Genomic DNA, 24,017 nt, shown 5'->3' with positions numbered 1-24,017 from the left:
TATATATTCAACAAGGAATCCATGAAAAATTATGTGTTATAAAAGACAGTTACCTCTTATCTATTCTGAATATATATCATCATAATCTAAAATCCTAAAATTGTCTCTTTTTATCAATAATTTTCTTTTCTCTGCACAGTTTAGGTTTCTTCTACGTAAGGCTTCCTGGACGGTCTGATTCTATATCTACCTGTAGGCCGCGTCCCTTCTGTTGGGATTCTTCTATAGTGGTGTGTAACGTTGTATAGTATTGCAACTTTTTAAATAAGTAATTTTATTATTTTAGAGAACACAATTGAATATTTTTTCTCAACATAATTTCATCAAATAGCACTTTCAGTACTAATAAATGGTATATTTTGATAAAAAGTAATACTTTTAAACATAATAGAAATAAACAAATAATTTATTTTAAAAAACAGTATTTTTAAAAAGTTACAAGTTAGCTTATCATCTGTATTAATAAACAAATTTGTTGGGGAAAAAAAATCCTTCTAGTTCTCCATTAACATTTAAATGTGTCTTTATTTTTTCATACAACCATCCCACCAGCTGTACTCCAAATAAATAAACATACTAATTACACTTAATTATTTAAAAAAATCAAATTAGAAGGTCTACAGCATGTCACGTATATCTGGGTGAAAGGACTCCACAGAAGCACACGCACTCCCAGATAGGGAAGTGGTGGAAATGAACATATTTCATTGAAATACAATATGATATCACTCATGTCAGTTATAATTTGTTAAATAACAAAAATGATATTTATCAATACTTCTGAAGTTTTTAAAAACAATTTTTTTAGAAAATTAGTTAATTCACATAGGGTGAAAAATGAAGTAATACTTAAATTTAACTACAAAGAACCTGCTAAAATTTAATAACACATTCTAATCTCTTACCTGTAACAATGTTTTTTCCAACTGCTTTCTCAGTGCTAGTTTCGCAGCAGCTTGGCGCTGTGCAGGAGTTTGAGATTCATCCAACCTGACCCTATCCTAAAATCAGACAATAACTATAATTATATTGAAATTTATAAAAATGCATAAATTGAATGAAAAGACTAAATAATGAAAATACTCTTAAACCATTAAACTTTGTAATAATGCAAGTTTCCATCATCATGCATAACAGTTCATAGAAAATATGGGTTATAAACATGAATAAGGAATAACTAAGAGGTAACACAAACGAGAAAACTGTACTTAAAAATAAATACTAAAAATCCAAATCAAAAATGACATTTATTACCCTTACATCTAATATAATAAGCTGCTAGGATCTCATTCTGTTCATATTCAATGTAATGATTAATCAACACCTTGTATTACCTTTATCACATATCCCTTTATTACTTCACGCAAATCCAATCTCAAAACGACCAAATCAAAAGATTAGAAACAGACAAATAAAGAACAGCTATCCCCAAAATATGAGATTACATTTCCTTTATATTAAGACTTTAATACTATAATATTAAAGAAAAAAACACTAATGAAATGAATTAATTAATCCATTTTGGAAAAACTCCAACATAATTTTACAAGAAGAATTGTTAAACAGGCTATTGGATCACCAGAAAAACGAAATGTATAACAGGCAAAGGTTTACAAAAATGTAATTTTTCAACAACCTATCTAAAGTTAAAACAATTATTAAACAAAAAAAAAGTAAACTAAAAACTGAAAATGGGGATGAATATGATTGATATACATACAGAAGGTCCTCTAATTTTACACATCTTTAAAAATTCAAGCTCGAAAATTTTCAATAGTAATTAAAAAAATCACTTCTATGCTAAGCGCTCATACAATAAACTCATCAATGAAATAGAGATTAGCTAATTAATTTAAAAAATATGATTCCAACTTTCAACCTAAACCTTAGACTGAACATCAGTTATCTCTGGTTGAATTCACATCTTTATATAACCAGGACATACACAATAAATGCTGTTTACAAGTAAGAAGACAAGTAAGTTTCAGTCTTGCATTGGGAAGTGGGTCAATTTTAGTGAATTTATTTGTTTAAGTTTTAATATTTGTATTGTGTTTTGCCAGTTTATTTTCGATGGTCTAAATACTTTATCCATACAAATTGATTGAAATAAGTAAAACAAAAAAACTGTAGTGTTGATAAACAAAAAAAAATTGATAAGATAGGTATAATTAAACATTCTGAAAACGACGATTCTTTGCTTTTTATCAGAAGCTTATACGTTTATAATGAAAATATCCTACAGCACATAAAGATACCAAGTTAACTCGATAATGAATATTTATTGATAAATAAATATTTTGGAACAGTTTTTAGAGCATGATTCTTGACTTTTAAATGTTCAACATCCACACACGTTTTCAGGAATCAATTATGTGCAAAAGTCAAAGGCTGCCTTTACTTTAAAAACAAAGAATGGAAAACACTGACAAGATACTAATAAAATAAAACAAGGACAACAATTAAATTATTTCGATCATTAAGATTCAAAATCCAAATAAAATATGTGAAAGCGATTCAAAGTCTCTACCACTGGTTACAAGTATATAGTTGAGTTACCTGTTCTGTAGTTGGTGGAATTACGATTCCTGCCTTTTCAATATTTCCCGTATGCTAGTGACATTAAAAAAAAAAAGATTAAAATAACAATTGGCCAATAGTAAATTGCTTCAATCCTCACAAGAAGCAGTAAATAAATACAGTTTTATTCTGAGAGTTCTGAGAAAACGTACATATATACCCAAGTCATATTAGCTAAGAAAGCTGAATGTTACTGTATTATATTAAGCAAGATACTGGAAAAGAATATCACTCAACAAAAATGGTTAGCTTTCTTTGAAGAGCTGACATGTATAAAAAAAATTAAGAAGTTCAATATCTGCAAAATTTGAAGGCTATTTTAAAATATAATAAATTTTGTTTATTTTACGAAAAGATTGTTCCATTTCGTTCTCTGATGAGTTAAATAGATGTATAATATTTATCTTATAATAAGAAACCAATTTTAAAAGAAAATGAGGTCACATTATTAACTTCTGTGGTAATAAAATCAAACCATAAGATACAGAAATGATTGTACCAAGATTACTTGTAAAAGAAATTTAATTGAGCTTAAACTATATGCTTAATGTTAACATCCTCTTTTTTGATTCAATCAATATTTCTAATAGGATATTATTGGAAAACTTTAACTCCTAGCAATAGGAGTACCTAACATAGGAGTAAAATAAGTGGTTAAAGTTAAAGCTAAACAGTCTTAAAATAAAGTAATATTTTAGTAATTTACGCTGTTTTCTAATTTCAGGCACTTTTTAAATATTGCTCGATTAAACTAACTTAAATGCTCCTCTTCCCCTATGGAGCAAATATTTTGCTTATTATAAATCTAGTACTAATCACTAATTGTTAAAGTACTCAAGATGTTTAGGTAGGCCTTTTTTTAGATAGCTGATTTGAGATATGTTATCTTTGGATCTGAATTTACATAGTCTGATAAAAACAATTATTTGGAAGACATTAATTTATGTGAACAAACTTCCTGGAAAAGCAAGTGGGGACAAGTTCATTTTTGGAACAAGATCATAACAGATGTTTTAACAAATAGTTGTCATCTAAGAGGGCTAAGCTGTACAGGAAAACCAGTTGTCTTCCCTTTAAATGGCACACCATTACAAAATTGAGATCCATGTTAAGGTTATCAATATGTTGGTTATTAAATCTCTTCCACTTTGAGAGCATGCAGAGTTGGCTGTTAGTAAATCAATTGAGCATAATTGATCAATGTTGAAGCTGATTTCCAATTTTTTGATACTATCATCATACTTGGAAAGAAATGCTTACTTTACAGTAGTGTTAAGTACATTTTCACATTTCATTGAGAAGAATACAATCAAAGGATCTCTCTTATCGGAAAATTATGACTTATCAATTAATTTTGCTAAAAGAGAGAACCTTTAATTGTATTGTTTTTAAAGTTAGTGGAAATATACTTAGCAAGACTGTGAAGTAAGCCATCAATATAGAGTTAATTAAAGGATTAAGTATTACTAGTGACAATACTTTGAAATAACAGAGATTTAAACTGAGCTCTGCACTTAACCCATTGACTTTTCTTGTAGGGATAAAAGCAGGTGTGAACAAAGGGTAAAATGGGGCTCATATTGAACTCATATTTCTGTTGTTGTTTTTTTTCCCTATTTAAAAGCCCACCAATTGAAGACAATCATTCTGTGAATAAAATTGATGGCACAAGTATTTTGCCCCCTACAAATAGAGGCAGAGGCGAAGCAGTATTTGAGGTTTCATTCACAGACTATAATGTTTGAATTCAAAAATGAATTTAAGCTTTCCTAATAGTAAGTACAAAAAAAAAGAAAACTTGTCTTTAGTTTCTTAAATCCCTAAATAAAATTTTCGTTTTCAGCATTCATTCAATCTGAGAAATGTTTCATCCCTCTTGATCTTAAGGGGGAAAAGTGCATAACTCAGTAAAAATTTGAGAAATTAAATAATCTATTGTCAGTCAAAAATTAAGAGGAAACAAGTTTAATGTAGTTTTCACAAAAATTGTTCAACATAAACTTAATAAGAATGAAAGTCATTTATGTTCTTAATCCATTTTCTGGGGGGGTGAGTACTTGCACCTGTATGGGAACTTTCCCATTTTTTATATATGAATATAAAATGAACTAAATAATTATTTTCAAGGTTTTTCTACTGAGAAGTATGTATATGAGGTAATGTATGACGTATTTTTTGACAAAATTTCAATTCTCCAATTTCAAAATTAAATTATTAAAAGCCATATAAAGTCAAACACCTAAAATTTTAATTGGCATTACCATGACTTATCTCAAATTATTTGATTTAAGAATTTTCATTACCAAAAAAGATTGATATCTCATAGTTTCAGGGTTTGATTCAAATTAATTAGTATTGTTATTTGTCTGACTTCGTAAAGAATGAGATGTCGACCTTTTTTGTAAAAGAATTTTTTAAATAATAAAAATAATAAAGAAAGATTTTACATATAAATATTTTTGCTTCATTGTGCCTGCATTAGTAAAACATTGAATAGTTATTTACTTATAGATATTTGAAAGGATATCAGTTAGGAATTTTAAGTTTTTAGTAAAATTTCAACATTAATTGTTATCTATTATTCTGAGATTTCACTCTCATCAAATATAATAACTACTAATGCTAACTACTGCTAGGTAAAAAAAAAATGATCCTTCTAAAACTAGTAATTAACTAACACAGACACAGTTGAAATAAAACATATGTTTTTAAAAGAATTTCAAAGAGTAATTATTACCATTATGATTAGGCAGTTTATAATTTTCTCCATTGAAAAATGTTTTGGAGAATTAACTAAGTAATGAAAAACCTTTTCATACTATGCTACAAACAATACTTAAACAAATTCTATAAAAGAACACATAAAATCCTATCTTATCAACAAGAACTTCATGATCAGTAAATTTTTTGTAGATAACGAACCACCTTTTCTTTAGGATAGGCACTTGATTCCTCTATGAACCAGACAACCTATCAACATGATTACACCAAACGCACTGTAAGTCATTAGATTCAAGATATAAAAAAAAAAAAAAGGGAAAGTAATACAATTTTATGTCAGTTAGACTAACTAATAACTTTCTCAAAATATGGGCGTTGATGACCTCAGGGTTTTACGCCCAAAAGCCTCAGCCAACAATAACTTTCTCAAAACCTTAAAGCATGTAATTTTACATTAAACTATAATGAAAAACAAAAATATAAGTTATATTATTTAACAATACAGATGCTAGCTTAAGACATTAACATTAAATTAAGTACTAAAATAAATAAGTATATAATAACAAAAGTAATAAGTAAAAATAACAAAAAGATCTTTTTTACCTGGGCAGGAACCACTGGAACAGGTGAATTTCTAGAATCTTTTCTTTCTGGAGGGAAAGTAATGCCCATATTTCGCACTGATACATTATTGTTACCTTGAAAAAATTAAAAAAAAAAAAAAAAGCTACATTATTTTATAACTTTTATAAATGGTTGGATAAAATACAACAAAAAACAGATTTATAGCAGTCTTTAATAACTTAGCCCTGAAACTGTTAGTAATTGTTATTACTCAAAAAATCAAATTCACATCATTCAATCAAAAAGAACAACAATGATTAAATTAAACTGAATCATCTTGAAAAAAGTTTCATATCTCAGCAATAACTTGAGATCAGGCGTCTATCAGTAGTAGAAGTAGTTTATATTTACTTTCTTCATAAGAATAGCAGTATTTATGATATTTACTACAATAAAGTCAGAAAATGATTTCTCGATTTTTGAAAGGAAAAGGGCTGTTTTTTTTTAAAACTAAATCTCCGGTACAATTAAATGTACAGACTCTAGAAGTGCTGAAATTTCATTTAACAAATTTACTGTACTTTAAAAAAATAAAGGATAATGTTTTTCATACTGAAGGTAGTTTCCATTAAATTGAGCATGGAATGAAAAATTAACTAAATTTTAAAATTTTTCTCCAATAAAATAAACTTTAGGACATCTGTCGAGGTCAGAAATTTACATTTTTAATGTCATTAAACAAAACAAAAAATCAGAACTGCTCAAAACATTTGTATTTATTTGATTCTATTTTTATCCTTTGCTTTTTGTAATACACCGTATTTACCTGGCTGCCTTTTTTATTCCAGTGGCCTTAAGATGATAGAATTGCATTTTTCATTTCAGGCACAAGAGCATGTTCAATTAATAAGATCAAACCATTATAAGAAATAAGCTAATTTTTATATAAGAGACTCCCGGACAATAATCAAGACTGTAATGATGCATGGGGACAATCGGCCTGCTCAAAACAAAAAAAATTATATTTTCATAATATTGACTGGATGGCACTGCTAAACTTTGCCCCATCAATCACCTCTAATAATCTACCATAGAAAACTTCAAATAAATGAAAAACCATAAGAATATAATGAAATCAGAAGAAGAGAAAGAACAATAATCAAAGAAGATAACTTAGTACTGAATCTTAGAATCCCATTGTTTTTAGTTTGCAGTGGTTTAAACCTTATTTTTGTTATATTCTGTTCATAATTATATAATTGTTAATTCATTTACTACTTTTTTATCTTTTTCATTCTTTCTTTATGAGTGTGTATAGTTCTTATATAGAAGCAATAAATGTTCAAATAGAAAGCGATTTGTGGCATGGATTCGGTAAAATATACAAATAGAGGACACTTTCATAAGGTTGTTATTGAAGGGAAAATAGGAAAAAAAAATTATTTATATAATTTTTGTTCTATGATGTAATCTTAGCATGCTGTTTTTTAAAGAAATTATAATTTTGATGTTTTCTAAAAGATATAATAACATATTTTTTGAATGTTCAGTTTATCAACTTCAAACCTATGGACCCCATCAAATTATAACTAAGTATGATTAAAATGAACTTACTTCGAGATATACTGCTATTAGTAGGTTGCAAAGTAACAGGCAACCCAGGAGCAATGTTTCGATTTCCAATAACAGGAGGAGGTGCAAAGACACCAGGAACACTTCTTGTATTAATTCCAGGTTGCTATTAAAATGTTGATGAATATAAATTAACCAGCAAACAATATCCAACAATAATTAATTAATATAAAAACCATAAGATTAGATTAAGTAAATGCATTAATACCACATGATTGAATAAACTCTAAATGTAGAGAAAGTATGTAAAGAAATGTATGTATATATGTATTCTGTAATATGACAGTTAACAATACCACTTCAATAGTTTTGAATAAATATAAGTAGTTAATTCTAACAATAACACTACACTGATTTTCTCAGCTACTATATTGCTGGTAATAATTTAGCTACATGTCCCTAAAGTGTTTTTAAGCTAATTTCAGGCCATTTTTTTTGTCTATCAAGTATAGCTTATTTTATAAATCATATGAACAAAGTCTTTATTTAAATGTAAATTCCACAAAGAGAACTTAGGAGGAGCCACAAAATAATGTTGACTGTTGTAATTTATGTACGGTCAATGTCCGAGGTCATAAACAAAAAAGAATGGATATACAATATCCAAATATTCCTTTGGCTTTATGACCAGTTACGCAAAATGAAATATTATTAATTGGCTCAAAGAAAAATCCTGCTAACCTAATGTGCATTTTGTTCAAATAAGCATGATACTATTTCCTCCTCTGTTCACCAAGACTAGGATTAATAAAACAGTTCACTTATGCTCTTCTAAAAGATTGTGACTGCTTCCAGCACTTGAATATAAAATATCCAAAAGTATTTGATGAGAAACTTAAAGGACTCTTAGTGTGGCCACAAATAAAAGATATAAGTTAAAAGAAATTTCGGCCAACTTTCTGGGCAACAACAAACATCTAAAGAACAAAACTAGGGTTAAAATAATGAAAATTGGATATAACATGCAGCTTTATTTCTAACAATCAAGTATTGACTTATTCCCTGATACCTCGGTGATGTCAGTGAAGAACAAGAACATCTCCATCAGATGAAGAATATGGGAAAGAGATACCTAGGAAGGTAGAATACAAATATGATGGCTGAACTGTTTAATGCTAAAAGGAGATGGAACTGTTGAATGGAGACAATCAAGGAAGAGAAATTTCAAATCACATAGGAAACAACAATGAAATCCGCTAAGAAGATGAATTTAATTGTGATAATAACTTTTTTAAGTCACACACTCTTTAATAGGATTACAAAACACAATCTTAAATCAAACTGAAATGACTTTACCTGTATCTTCTTCTTATAACCTGTATCTTATAAAAAATAAGATTTTAGATATAAAAATGTAAAGTGAATTGGATAAATACCTTATGTTACACAAAAAGTGAAAGTGAGATTTGAAATGAGCAAGAAAAATACTTTAATAACTACTAAACAGTTGTAAAACATAGCTCCAAAAGTTTGAAAATAGTCCATTGTGAAATTAATTTTATTATAGAACAGTTTTATTATATTACAGTAAAATTAAGAAAAAAATACTAATAACCACAGGACCAGAAGACATTTTGGCAAGATAAAGAGACGAATTCTATATAATTGTTTAACATATTATATACTATGCTGTTTGTTTGTGGCCAAGGGAAATGTTTCAAAAACGTGGTTGTAGCAATTAGGTAAAGTCAATTCTTAAAACAAAACCTAGCAAAATCTGTACCAATACGACTCATAAAAAGTTTTGAGCAAGAAAGAATTGAATCACAACCCCCTATACAATAAAGTGATATAATGTGGTATCAAGCTCTAGTACCAGATTTTTCTCATCACAAAGTGAAAGGCATATTAAGTCCCTTGCAAAGGCTAGATATGGCCCTGGAATGTATTCCAACCACAGCTAATTGAGTATTAATTTTAATGCCTATAGCTAGGATTTAAGCCTAAAGTACCACACTCCATTAACCTTGCTTACATAATAAAATAATGTAAACAATATGTACAAATTAATCGATAAATTTGAGGACGTTAGAATGACAGTAGAATAACTAAAGTTTGGTTTATTTTAATGATGTGACTTTTTTAAGTTTACAAAATGATATACGTTTATTATACATATAATATTTAACCACCTATTGTGTACTTAAATTATACATGAATAATATAAACATAGCATTTAAGTAAATTTACATAAACAAAACAAAAAACACCTCTTTACTTTAAACCAAAATTAACTTAAAATATCATGCTAATACCCTCATTTGTATGAGTCTTTGATATAATAATTTTTATTTTGATAATAAAAAGCTATTCATTTTTGTAACATACTATAAAATCATTAAAATCATCAACACAAATAAAATTACCCTATTAAGAAGATGGAGAGCAGGCTGAGATATAGGTTTACTACTTGAACGTGGTGGAGTAGGTTTAGTAGCATGTACAGGCCCTTGTACAGGAGTTTGGTTATTGTTACATGGAGCAACAACTGCAATATTTTCTTTCATTTGGTGAGATTGACGCAACTTCTTAAGAAGGACTAGAGTCATTTCTTCATTCCGGAGCTCATCTCTTAATTTTCTTACTATTTTTTCCCTTTCTAATAATTGCTGTTCAGACATTTCCTATAATTAAAAAAATTAGTGTTTTACCTTAATTAGAAGACATGGAAAAGTTTTGTTAAATACTATCTCACAACTCATAACCATAATCAACTTAGTGAAAGCAGGTTGTTTTTGGAATACAATTTTTAAAATTCCAAACAATGTATATGTAAAATTTAAGAAATATATGAATATGAACACTATATGAATATGAACACTTAAGGTGTTTATAAACACAAGAAAAGATCAGAACTTTTAACTTCAATCAGATACCTTCAATTGTTGACCTAAGTGAAAAAAAAGAGATATCTCACTTTTTAATAATTTTAATATTAAATTTGTATTTAGTGTGCAGAATTGATTGTAAAAGAAAACTGAGAAAAGAGAAAAAAAAATGTTTTCTTTCTTCATTATATCATGTTAAAATATGTAATTTATATATGTCCCATCACGGATTGATTAGTATGCTGTGTAATGTAGTAACCTGATGTATTTGGGCAGCATGAATGAATAAAGCATTTTTTTCTCTAGGAAGAATAAATTTTATCTGAAAGGATTTCAATTAATCCTTTAGAAATTTAAAGCCATTTATACTCATTTTTTCTGTGATCACTTTACTATTGTGCTCCCAATCCAAAATCCATCAGAATTCATTGTTACTTATAAAAAATAAAAAATTAAATTAATTTTTCTTCAGTGTTTTCAAAAATTATTTTATTAAGTTAAATATCAGAGATAAAACATTATTGGAGTGCAAAACTGTCAAGAGACAACAAATTATAGTAAATGGAAAAAAGGATTAATTGTTTGGCTTAATTATTAATATCATAAAAAATATTGATTTTTACAAATTTGAATCTTCAGGTGTATAATTATATTACAGAATACCTTAATAGGAGTAACAATAATTGGTGCCTCATTGTGATCTTCTTCTTCAGATTCATATGCACCATTAGTAAGGCCATTTGCTTTTGGCTCGTCATCTGTCACTATGACTATATCATGGCTGTCAACATAACTTCTGGGATCAGTTCTGGGCCGCAGGCTTCTTCTATGATTCCACACTATTCCACTTCTAACAGGAAATGAATTAGGTGGCATCATTTCAGAAACACGTCTGCTACTGTTACCAAAGAAATACATAAAAATATATCATTTATTAGTGAAAATTAAAAAAAAAAAAAAAAAAAAATAGCACACTCACAAAGAAATATAATTAAGTAATTAGAAGCTAGAAGATTCTTAATATTTTTTAAACACACTAATATTCAAAATAAAAATTTTTGTCCCCTATGTCCCACTTTAAATTATTATGAAATCATAAATTTGACCTATAAAACAAGGAACCAAAATCACACAAAAACAGATAAATTAAATGGTTATGTCTCATTTCTAATATGATACCATACTCATAAAATAAAAATTGATTAGGCTAACTTTGAAATAAAATATAATCAGTAACAATAATAATAAATTACAAACATTTCTATAATAAAGTATAAGGAATTTCTACGAAGTACACATAAGGTAACAATTATAGAAGACAAAAATTTAGAAAAAATACAACATATTTAGTAACACAAATTAAGAACAGCAGTGAGGAAGTAAAACTTTTAACAATTAATTCATTAATATATTCTTAGCCATTATCAAAAATTTACTTCTTTAAAATTAATGAAATACAACAAAAAGAAGTTTTAACGACAACTTATTCAATATAATTAAGAAGCAGCATGTCTATCAAAAGAAACCATTACTTTTTAATCAAACTAATTACTTTGATGCTTTTCAAACAACACAGAAAAACAAGAGAATATAACTATAACATTACAAATGATTATTGTATCATTACTTCTAACCATCAACATAAACTCAAATTAATAAGAAAAAAAATTGTTCATTGACTATGAGTGAAGTAAACCACATACCACTAAATGTAAACAATAAACAGCATGACTTTCAAAGAAAAATATTCACTTTGATGTGATTTTTTTTTATTTAACAATAACATGGTATATGATAATGCAAGCAAATGTAGCAATAACAATAAACCTATATATGATCATTGTATCTCTTCTCTTAGCCCTTCTATATGTATGAACATATTAAGAATATATAATATTTTTCAATATTAAAATATTTAAAAAAATTTGACTTTTCATTCCATCATAATAGTAGTGAAGGTTTCACTATAATTCCTATTGCTATTAACATCATAACCTCTCTCAACATTTTTAATATTAACTAATGTAATTCACAGTTATTCTGGATTTTTTCACAAAGGGAAGAATGAAGTAATTGAAATAGTATAATAATAAGTGATGTAATTGAGTATAATGTATTATAGTGTAATTGAGATAGTAAAATACACATGACTACATAAGTTATAACTGAAATTCATCCAACTATTTTATAATTGGCATGTGACAAAGAATAATTTGTTTAAACTTATATCTGGACCATAAACCTCTATCTGAGGAAAATACATCAACCATCACAAATAAATATAAAGATCTAAAGAGCATTCAAATTAAAATTAGAAAAATGCATGAGATTAAAAATCATACAGATATCCCAAAAAGGGAAAACAATTAACTTTTAAGAGGTAATAACCATGTAAACAATAAACCAATAAAAACATTTCTTCCCAACAACTAAATAGAGTACAAATTTGATATTTAAGACTGAATCACAGTACACTATAAAACATACAAAAACGTTCATTTACAGAACTATATAAAACATAATATTAATTAACAGAATTAATACTTCACTAATACAACACTTACCTGACACTTAGGTCAACAACACCTTCATCAACCTCCATTCCTTCCATTATTCAAGCCCTAAAATAAAAAAATAATAACAATAATTAACATAACAGTTTCTTACAGAATAAAATAAAATGAAAAAATTGCAATAATGATAAACTTACAACATTAATATAAAAACAAAAATTATAAGTTGAAACATTATAAAAATACTTTATTTTATGTAATTCACTGTAACTTCAATAATAATTATTAAATACTTTTGATAAAAATTATTCTGAATGCGACGCTTTACTTACCTGAAGAGGTCAAAGAAGGTCGTGATTAAATAGTTAACTAAATCGATTAAATAGAAAGCTAAATTACGTGGTATTTACAAACAAATCTTGAAAAACGGCACCAAATCACAGAGGCGATATTTAAGAGATTTTCTCCATACAAATGTGTTATCAACATTATAATCAGTCAAAAGGTAGAAAACACAGCAAGGCCATAGAGAATAACAATTGATTCAATATGGCGTATCTTGTTTTTAAGTAGCTCCGGTATAATAAACAAGGTATTTATTAAGCAATACATCCTCAGTTGAAACAATAAATACCATCTGTATATACGCTAAAACTTTAAACAGAGCTTTCTCGAATCATTTCAGCTTAACCACGCATTAACCACGAACAACTACATAAATAAGCGTACCATTAATAATACGAGAGAATAAAGAACCTATCGTTAAGGAGAACCTTCCCTTAAGGTTGGCAGAGAGAGCTAGTCCGAAAGATGGAAACTACTGAGAGATAGAACCATAGTGCTATGGCAATTTTGTTTTGATGTTTAGCCGCCACTATTTTTTTCCCATTATCTGTTCTAAGCTAATTATTCTATGAATGTAAGTACGTATATTCTGTTTAAACTATACATTTGGATTTTAAAATATTCAATTAAACCTTTTTATATTATATGACATTTTTTTAATAGAACCTAAGTCTGTTGCTATGGTTGTTTTCAGAATTCCTTTTTGTCATTTGATTTTTAATCGATTCTAAAATTATTGTTCGCAATATTTAAAAAGTAGGTATGAATTGAAAAATATACGCACGTAACATCCTTCAATTTTGGCATTACTTCTATTTGAGTTTTTTTGAGAATGATCAACCATCAAATTCAAAATTTCTGATATTAGCCTCCTTGAACCAACATTCTCATCTCACATTGAGGTTCTAATTATTAATTGTTATCGAGTTATAAAATATATAATGCTTGTTTGTCATGTCACTAAGCTGAGTCAGAGACTTTATTATTCAACGATACCAGTTCCTTCTGCAGTAAACCTAAAAAAATGGCTATCATCTCAGCATTCTTTTATGTAATGATATATACCATGATTTGAATTTTAGTTGAAACGCACTAATCACTGTAACACTTTTTCTTTCTGTTACACAGATATCGACCACCCCTTAGCTTGTTTCTCATATCTATCCTATTACAAAGACAAATATTGTGCTGAAAAGTGATCTGGCCACACGAATACGAAACAGAAAACATGTGGTTTCCTATTTGTCTCTCCCTTCTTGAGTTGGCTCCAGGATTTTAAATAAAACTATATGAATCCATTTTATTCCCCTGAATGTCTAAAACGTAGAAAGTTCTACTTATTTGTTATACTTGATAATAAGATGTACCTGATTTAATTTGATGTTTATGGAGTCATAATTTTTGAAATGTGTACTGTTACCTCTCAGTATTAAAATTATATTTTTTCCCATCTAACAATAAAAGATAAAAATAAACTACAATGCCCAAGTATTTTAATAACAAATTGTGTGCCATAAATTGAAACTGTATTTAATAAAAGAAAAACCACTCCCTTATCACGCAATATCGCAAAGGAAGGGACAAGTTGTGTGTATATGTGTTTAGATTTAGGTTTGAGGTATGAGTCCTGTAAATAAAACATTAGAAGTAGAACACGACTAACCACCCTACTGTATTAGATTCAAGCTCAAGGACATAGTTTTCAAGTCTCCAGTTCCCTTAGTCTAGTTAACAATGTTAATGTCGTCTGTGAACGCCAAGATTTGCACATTTCGGTTCATGATTGTAGATGTAGCATGGCTAAAAGAGATCTTAATAGCCTCCTTCAGAAGGCCGGCCATTGTCTTCCCTGTTAAACCCCCTACTGTAATTGGAAATTTATGTGAGTGCTTGACCTGAATTCGCAACATGCTTCTCCTTCCATCCACTTTAGTCTGAGAAATTCTTACGAGCAATTCCTTTATTATTTTTGTATAGTTGCTCTATATTGATTCTGTCATATGTATATCTGAAATCAATAAATAAGTGATTCCCTTTCTTTTTTAAAAATAAGCCGAAGTGAAAAAAATTGGTCGATTGTTGAACCCCTTTTTGGAACTAACATTGGTACGAACCTATCGCTTGCCCCGTAAAAGGATGTAATCTCTCATAGAGAATGCTTGAAGCCGCAGATAGCAATGAACAAACACGGTTGCTAGTTTCTTATGGTACTATATATATACCACCTATCTTATGGGTATATCATTGATCGATGGCATGTTTCAGGAATTTTTCCTCCCTAGGTTCGGAACCCCTACAACTCCTACAATTTGTCCTAATCAGGTGTTTCTACGTCATCGACCACCCTCTCTGCAGTACCTCAGCTGAATTATCATCGTAAGAACTGAGATTAAAGAGCTCCCGGAAGTGCTCATCACTCTTCTCAATAGCCTTTTTTTTTCTTTTTTTTTTTTGAGTCCATCAAAGGTTCTATAAGCTGAGAGCTTCAGCTTGAAAGGTTTTCTGCCAGAATTCATCTTCCGTTAGACCCTTTCAAGGCCGTTCGAAATGTTCCAGCTCTTTGATCTCTTCCATCTCCTTCCTTTCGAATGCCCCTTTCTTTTTTTTTTTCAATGGAGGCGCTTCTTGTTTCATCTACTACTAAGGTACTCCTCCATTGTTCTCCTTGTTCGCCTTTGATTCATTTGATAGTTGGTCACCTTCTTGGTATTTGTGACGACCTGACACTCAACATCAAACCATCGAGTGGCTCTAACCTTTTCTTACCAACTGAGCACTTCTATGGTACTTCGAACTATGGCACCGGCCGTCCGGTCATATCTGATGTCTATATTGCGTTGGTATAAAAAAGCTTAATTGTAAGTGAAATACCTATTTATAACATTTTTTATTACTACAGCCAGTTTACAATCGAAAGTTAATTGTTGCGAAGAAGAGGAATGTAAGCAAAATATAATTAATTATAATTATGAGAGATAGTTGACCGTGGATGATAAATGAGGAGAAGATGGTTGGGGGTGCGGTCAATGAAACACAAATAAGTATGACTAACTTATTTTAATGTGCCGACGTTTCGGCTAGAGTTTCTAGCCTTCTTCAGGGCTAAAAACAAAACAAGATAACAACCACAGTAAGTATAGAAAAATAAAAAAGAAAAAAGAAAGTATAAACAAAATAATTTTAATTTTACACATACAATGATACAATATAATAATACAATGATACAATTCATTGTATGTGTAAAATTATTTTGTTTATACTTTCTTTTTTCTTTTTTATTTTTCTATACTTACTGTGGTTGTTATCTTGTTTTGTTTTTAGCCCTGAAGAAGGCTAGTAACTCTAGCCGAAACGTCGGCACATTAAAATAAGTTAGTCATACTTATTTGTGTTTCATTGACCGCACCCCCAACCATCTTCTCCTCATAATTAATTATACTTCAGAATGTCCTATATTTTAAACAGAATTTTTGATTTCAATGGAACCGATATAATGGACTTAACTAAAATTAGCTTATCTTACTCATTTCAGTGCTATCATCAAGTATCTTCAATGATTAAGTAAAGCTATTTTATTTTATTATTTTATCACGTATCGGCAACTAAGGACCACGTGAATATCAATAGTAAGGCTTCTTTGGGAGTCTTGATTTTCTTTCTTCCCATCGCAGTTTCATGATCCTCATCTGCCTTTCTTTTCTTTTCTTCATACCCATTTTTTTTCCTCTTCCAATATTGGTGAGATTTTTCAATGTTTTCCTATACCTATCTCTATCTAGGCAGTCGGTATCTGAAATTTTAAGTCTCTGTAATTCCTCTCTCATTTGCCTCCTGTATCCTCCCATGTTTTTGTAGCTAAATTTTTTTTTAAAGATCTTATGCAATATTTCCTCCTTCATCCTCTTCATGTGCCCATAGAACATCAGCCTTCTGATTCTCATCTTGGTTTCTAGGTCTTTGACGTTTATGTAGATCTATTCGTTAGATCTTAGTCTGAAACCCTCTTTTGTTTTCCTTGGCCCATAGATTTTTCTTAAGATCCTCCTTTCTATTTTTAGCAGCTTTTCCAAGTTGGGTAAGCATGTGGCTATGTTTTTTCATATGATATTTGTGGGCCTGCTTTTTCTGCTATTATTTGTAGGGTATTTGCACTTAACAGTGCAAGATCGTCGGCAAATTCCAAAAACTCACTTTTATATGATTGTTTTTGTTCCCTACTATGGCTCCTGAATTATTTTTTTTTCCAGAATTCCTTCATGAATTTATCCAGGACTATGTTGAAAAGTATTGGAGACAAGCCGTCGTCTTGTCTTAGCCCTGTTTTTATCTGAAAAGGTTTGTTTATAAGACCCTGAAATTTCACTTTAGATTTTATATCTGTCAGAGTCAGTTTTATCAGATTTATGGTTTTCTGGTCTACTCCATACTCTTTCTGAATTTGCAGTAGAGTTTCCCTATCCACGGAATCGTAGGACTTTTTGAAGTCAACAAGGGAAATGTAAAGGTTTTTCCTTCTGGTAGTGTAATATTTAATGAGCAGTCCAAGGCTTAGAATTTGCTCCTGACAGGACTTTCCTTTTCTAAAGCTCCCTTGGTACTCTCCTATTTTGTAATCTATTTGTAATTCGAGTCTATTCAGCAAGACTTTAGAGAAGATCTTATATGTAACTGATAGTAGTGAGATTCCTCTATAGTTATTAACATTGATTTTGGACCCATTTTTATGTAAAGGATGTATTAAGGCGGTTTTCCATTCTTCTGGTACTTCTTCTTTCTCGCAAACGTCCATAAGCATTTCTATGAATTTCTTTCTGAAGTCGTCACTCGTCAACTTCCACATTTCTGCCAGGACGACGTATTCACCAGAGGCCTTATTAATTTTAAGTGATTTTATTACTTCCTTTATTTCTTCTTCATCTGGTGGATCTGAATCTATGTTCTGTGGGGTGTTTTTCTCTATCACCAATTTCTCATTAGGTTTTTCACAGTTTAGGAGGTTCTAAAAATATTCTGCTAGAATTTCACAGTTTTCTTTGTTGTTTAGGGCTAGAGTTCCGTATTTTCTCTGCATTACCAGTCCTGAGGGATAACCTTTCATTTTTCCCTTGAATGCCTTGTAAAAGATTCTAGTTTCGTTCCTCATGAAATTTTCTTCCATTTCTGCCTGTTGTTCGTTGTGGAATTTTCTTCTTGATGTTCTCATTATTCTATGTGCTTCTTTTCTTACCTTTTTATATTCCTCAAGATTTTTCGAGGTTTTGTGCTGGTTCCAAGATTTCCATGCTTCTAGCCTTTCCCTAATGGCATTTTCGCATTCTATATTCCACCATACTTTCTTCTTGTGGAGGTTCCGTGGTGCCAGCTCTCTTGCAACTCCAATTAAATTTTGTGACAATTCTTTCCAATGTTCCACTTTTTATCTATATTCCTGTCCCTTTTCTTTTACTAGAACTCCTCTGTCCACTGATATTGCTAATTTCTTAGGTTCAGTTCTGGTAGTCTTTCTAGCAGGTATAAAATTCATCTTAACTTGAGAAGGGAAGTGGTCTGATGTCACATTAAATGCTCTTTTCACTCTGATGTTTTGGACCTCTTTATATTTTTTCTTGGAGGTTGCCACACGATCCAACTGATACTCCCCCAAGGTGTAGTTAGGGGAAACCCACGTTTTTTTCTTACTGGCTTTTGCCTTGTAATGTGTTGACATGAGTTTTAAGTCGGTGATTTAATATACCTGTACCAGTCTCCATTCCTGTTGGTCCATTTGTGTGCTGGATACTCCCCAATTATATTCTTGTATCTTTTTTCTTTCCCTATTTCCGCGTTAAAATCGCCAAGGAGGATTTTTACTTGGTTTTGGGGGATTTTTTTTCATCTCTTTTTCCAGCATTTCCCAGAATTGTTCCACTTTCTCTGGGGTTTTCTTATTATTTTCATTTATGGGAGCATGTACGTTTATGATAATGTATTTTTTGTTGGTGGATTTTATTGTAAGTAATGACAACATGGAACTTACTCCCTTGAATTCCACTACTGTGTTCAGGAATTTTTTATCCACTACAAATGCCGTCCCAAGGTGATGCATCCCTCTCATTATCTTCTTGCTTGCGGTCCTTTGAAAATTCTATAACCATCCGATTCCATGGTTTCTGTGCCTGTGTACCTGGTTTCTTGTAGGCCCATTACAGATATTTTTAGTCTCTTTAGTTTTGTTGTGAGCTGTTTAAATTTTCCTACCTTAATTAGGGAGTTTATGTTCTATGTTCCAAAATAGTACTTGTTTTTGTGTCTGGCTTTCTGCGTAGAGTACTTGTGGTGCTCCGATTCACCGTGTTTCAACTTTTCATTGTCAGGCACCCTGGAATCCGATCGCCCGACTTTGTCTTCAGGGTAGTTATTTTTGGTGAGAAGCTTGTTCATGATATGAGAGTTTTTATAGTCGGGTTGCCCCAACTGGAATACAACTAGGATAGTAAGTGCTAGAGGGTTTCGTTTTAGTTCCCCTACCGGTACCCTTTACTTTCGGGAATAGGGTATCCAGCCGCACCACTCCTCGAGAGTTTTGGATGGAAAAGAAAAGGCACTCTTAAGGATGCCATAGCGGCCTTACTTTTTTTAAAGTTATTTATTTATTTATTTTTTTTACTTTTACTTTACATGTTTCTGTTAACTTATTTCACTTATCATTATCATTACCTATATTGTTAACATACTATCACACATTTTTTACTCATTTCTATACTTTATTACTTAATTTTAATCTTTTTATGTACTACTTTTTACATCTCACCAAGTACTTATATATATTTTTATTTTATTTTGTAAACTTTCGCTTTAGATTTTTAAATTACCTTATTTCACTTTAGAATTTTTCATGTTACTCCTGTTATCTTTAATATTACTATTATCAGTGAAGATAAATTATTTTTTTCAAAATATATATTTAGATTTTTTTTTTAATATTCTTTATTTAATTTTACTTATTATTTATTTACTTCTTTTACAATCATTGTTATTATATCCTATATTGTATTAACTACCCTAACTATATTTTCTTCAGTCTAAATTATTAGTGACGACATCAATCATTTTATTTTTACTTAGTTATTCCTATAATATAAAATTATTATAGTTATTATTTTTATATTTCTGTATCTTTCTTTTATTTTTTTCATTTTTCGTCATATTTTTATGACTATTTCCTGTATACGCCTCGTATTTGAAATAGAAATATAACAGTTAAACGGCAGGCCACCTCCCCTCCTATCGCTTTGAAGATGGTTCTGATTTGTTCTTTGCTCATTTAATATCATCATTATTAATTTTATTTATATTTAATCTTTTACGAGCTTTATTAAATCTCAACTTTTTCTTCATTCTCCGTCTGTTAGTGTGTTTAAATTTTGTGTTCCCACATTTACTTTTCTGTTTTGTTTTATATACTTCTCCTGTAAATTTTCCTATCACTTAATTTTTACATAATATATACTCTACCTTAATTTACCTTATTGTATCTTATTACTGTGATGTTCTTAGTTGTTTTTGTATCTTTTCAGCCCTGATGAAGCACTGCAAAGTAGGTTAGTTACGTAGTTACTAACGTATATTCCTTAATCCTAATATGATAGTTTAGATAGAAAGACTTTTATTTATAACTATCTATATCATCCTTATCATTGGTCATTGTCAGTTGGACCTTAACATAATATTTATTAAATATAATCCTAAATAATAAGAACAACTTAGACAATAACAAGTAAACCTCATCAGTGTTTCTCATATGGACCATTGCCCAAACTAGGTTGTATTTACTATCAAAATTTTTGAAAATTAAATTAGATTTTTCAAATATCCATTATTACCATGAAATACTCCTTGATAATATTCTGAAGCAGGTATATATGTAAAATATTTATCTAATAGTGATCAGTCTCAATCTTCAACACTCCCATGACTTCAAGAAAAAAAAAAGAAAAATACAAGACTGGATACATCAAAATACAAGTAGAGACTTGTTACATCACCTATTCTTTCACTTCAATTTGGGAGGTGTATGAAAATGACATTCTTCTTTTCCTCATGAAAGATTTAGTCCCGGGACCAACTAAAATCCCAATGATGGAAAAGAAGACCACCTATTTCCTGCTTCCTTGTAGTGAGACCTACTCCCCTTTCAGCACAAGATTTTCCTAACGTTCGATGAAGAGACCGAAAAGTCTGTGACAGGGGTAAAGAGTGTTATAGTGATTAGTGTGTTCCATCTAAAATTCAAATTATGTTTCTAACCAATACTTAAAAGAAAGAACGTGACGGCTGTGCGGGTTGGGGCGTAGGTCCCAAAGCGCTCGGTTTGGAACGTTGTGGGTTCGATTCCCACCTTGGGCAGTTAATATTTATTTTTTCGGCGGTCCCGAAAAATAAATCTTGACACTGTCACCTTGGTTAGTACGCAGCGGCAACTCTGGTAGCCGCCAGTTGTTGGCAAAAAGGACAATAAGACCCACTTGCTGGACTTCTGTTTCTCCCCACCATATACCAATACCAAATACCAATATCAATACTTAAAAGAATGCTCAAAAGATGGGAGCCATTTTTTTTTCAGGTTTCGTGCCAAAGAAACCGGTACCAATGACGAGTAGAATATCTGTTTCATCTTTGTGAAGGACTGGGGAGTGACAAACCAAGCAAACCATATTAAAAGGAAGATCTTTCGGGTGCTGTCAAATAAAAACTCAAATAGGCGAGGAACTATTTATTATGAACAAACGTTTCGCCCTACGTTGCAGAGCTACATATGTTAAAAAAGATACAGACCGCACCCGGACCATGTTCCTTTTAATGTTACACATGGTCAATCAGCGAACTTCCAGTATAACATATTTTATAATTAGAAAACAATGAATAATTAGAACTTCAAAGTGGGAAGGAAATGTTCACCTCAAGGAGGATAATCACTGAAAAATAAAATCATTTAAATTCAGATAGTGGAACACTCTGAAGAAATTCTAAAACTGAGATATCATCCGATTTAGAGAATGATCCATTTCCGCCACTGACCGCGTTTGTGGTCATCCATCAGAGAGTAAGTGAATTTTTTTGTTGGGAACAACTAGTTATTTAGGATGACGTAATAAGCTATGCAATGTTGCAACTCTACTAATTTAAGCAGCATTTCTTAATAAAGAAAGAATATGAAGTTTCTTTCGTTTTCTAATAAATAAATAAGAAAAATGTCATCCAGAAAAATGAATGAACCCAGTTTCTAGAGGAATATATTAATAAATTATATTTTTTTATTTTCAGTGAGATGACAACAGATTCCAGAAGAGAGCTAATAAATATTGTTGAGAAAGAAAACGCTCTTATGAAGATAAATAATTTTTTGTTTGTGAAAGTTGTTAAAAAAAAACATGAGTCCAAGGTAGTGTATAAATAAATTGCTCATTTATTGAGGGGTTTTCACCATTTATTCAATTAATTTGAAATGTTTTGTTAGATTTTACGATTTGTTTAGAATAAACAAAATATAATATTTAGGCTTAGATATGAAAATAAGTGTTTAGTACTAGGTTTTTTACCAGTGTATCGACTACTTAAATTAAACCTTCCTTATTTATAATCTTAATATTTTCTTGAGACTGGTAATTTTTTCAAATAAATAATTCAAACTCTATCCATTATAGTCTCAAAACTTTTTATTTCTCTTATACGTCCAACGTTTCGGCCAATCCGGCCATCTTCAGGGACAATCTCAATACCACTTTGAAAACATATAATTTAACAACTCTAAACTTCATGCAGGCTATTCTGCCCAGGTCAAAATATCAATATCTAATTAGTCAATTATCAATTAAAAACAAAGTAAATTTATTTATCTGCAGACACTATTACTTAAAACTTTTTTCTATTTATTAATTAATTAAAAAAAGTTTTAAGTAATAGTGTCTGCAGATAAATAAATTGAATTTGTTTTTAATTGATAATTGACTAATTAGATATTGATATTTTGACCTGGGCAGAATAGCCTGCATGAAGTTTAGAGTTGTTAAATTATATGTTTTCAAAGTGGTATTGAGATTGTCCCTGAAGATGGCCGGATTGGCCGAAACGTTGGACGTATAAGAGAAATAAAAAGTTTTGAGACTATAATAGATAGAGTTTGAATTATTTATTTAAACTTTCCTTGTTCAACTGGGATTCTAATTCATGTTACTACCATTCCATACCTCTTCAGACGTTTCTTGGTTGTAACAAATCATATTGGTGTTCGATTTTGTTGGCTTCAACAAAAAGTCTAGAGGTAATCAATGCATCAAGTCGGATTTTATATTACGTTGGGGTCACCTGTATATCGAAGGTGGTAATAGAGATATTTTAATTTATTTTAAGCACATATAATTCCGTTCCCATCTCATTTTTTTTTAGTAATTTAGAAAATTATTTTATAGTATTAAAAATATTTTAAACGATAGAAGATTAGGTTTCGTATAAAAAAATATATATATATTAGAAAAGCATCTGGTAAATAATCGTAATGCAAGATATGTCACTGACATTCATTTTCAGTTGTATTTATTTTGTTAGTATGAATTAGTTTTTAAATACAATCATTAAGTTTAAGTTGGGTTCAAATTTTAGCTTTTAAAATGTGTGTTATCCAATAACATACATGTTTTTTTTACATTCCAGTAAATAATGTTTCTTTTTTTGTAACGATGTGGTTATTTTAATAGTATTTTGCTGTATTTATTCCCCCCTCCAATTTCTTTCTTAGTTCGGAACTTATTGTAAACATACTATATTTGAATATTTTAACTGTCTTATGCCATATATA

General features: G+C 29.9%; 2 protein-coding genes across 3 annotated transcripts in view; one reads left to right on the top strand and one right to left on the bottom strand.

The window, feature by feature from the left end:
- Positions 1-13,615, bottom strand: part of simj (simjang) — a 33,799-nt gene extending 20,184 nt beyond the window's left edge. For both annotated transcript variants that reach the window (XM_014429758.3, XM_067045206.1), the window contains exons 1-7: positions 13,171-13,615; positions 12,890-12,946; positions 10,989-11,223; positions 9,864-10,121; positions 7,480-7,603; positions 5,905-5,999; positions 906-1,001 (exon numbers count right to left, since the gene is read on the bottom strand). In XM_014429758.3, coding sequence (XP_014285244.1) covers positions 906-1,001; positions 5,905-5,999; positions 7,480-7,603; positions 9,864-10,121; positions 10,989-11,223; positions 12,890-12,936 — 855 coding nt within the window. In that variant the 5' untranslated portion in view covers positions 12,937-12,946; positions 13,171-13,615. The remainder of the gene's footprint in view (positions 1-905; positions 1,002-5,904; positions 6,000-7,479; positions 7,604-9,863; positions 10,122-10,988; positions 11,224-12,889; positions 12,947-13,170) is intronic.
- Positions 13,616-13,619: 4 nt separating this feature from the next.
- Positions 13,620-24,017, top strand: part of LOC106686442 (repetitive organellar protein) — a 21,174-nt gene continuing 10,776 nt past the window's right edge. The window contains exons 1-2 of the mRNA XM_014429759.2: positions 13,620-13,757; positions 22,487-22,604. Of these exons, the coding sequence (XP_014285245.1) occupies positions 22,491-22,604 (114 nt within the window). The 5' untranslated portion in view covers positions 13,620-13,757; positions 22,487-22,490. The remainder of the gene's footprint in view (positions 13,758-22,486; positions 22,605-24,017) is intronic.

The sequence above is a fragment of the Halyomorpha halys genome, unplaced genomic scaffold (assembly GCF_000696795.3).
Source record: "Halyomorpha halys isolate HHAL.00 unplaced genomic scaffold, Hhal_1.1 Scaffold819.1, whole genome shotgun sequence".
Classification (NCBI taxonomy): domain Eukaryota; kingdom Metazoa; phylum Arthropoda; class Insecta; order Hemiptera; family Pentatomidae; genus Halyomorpha; species Halyomorpha halys.
This window is presented reverse-complemented; position numbering and strand designations above follow the sequence as displayed.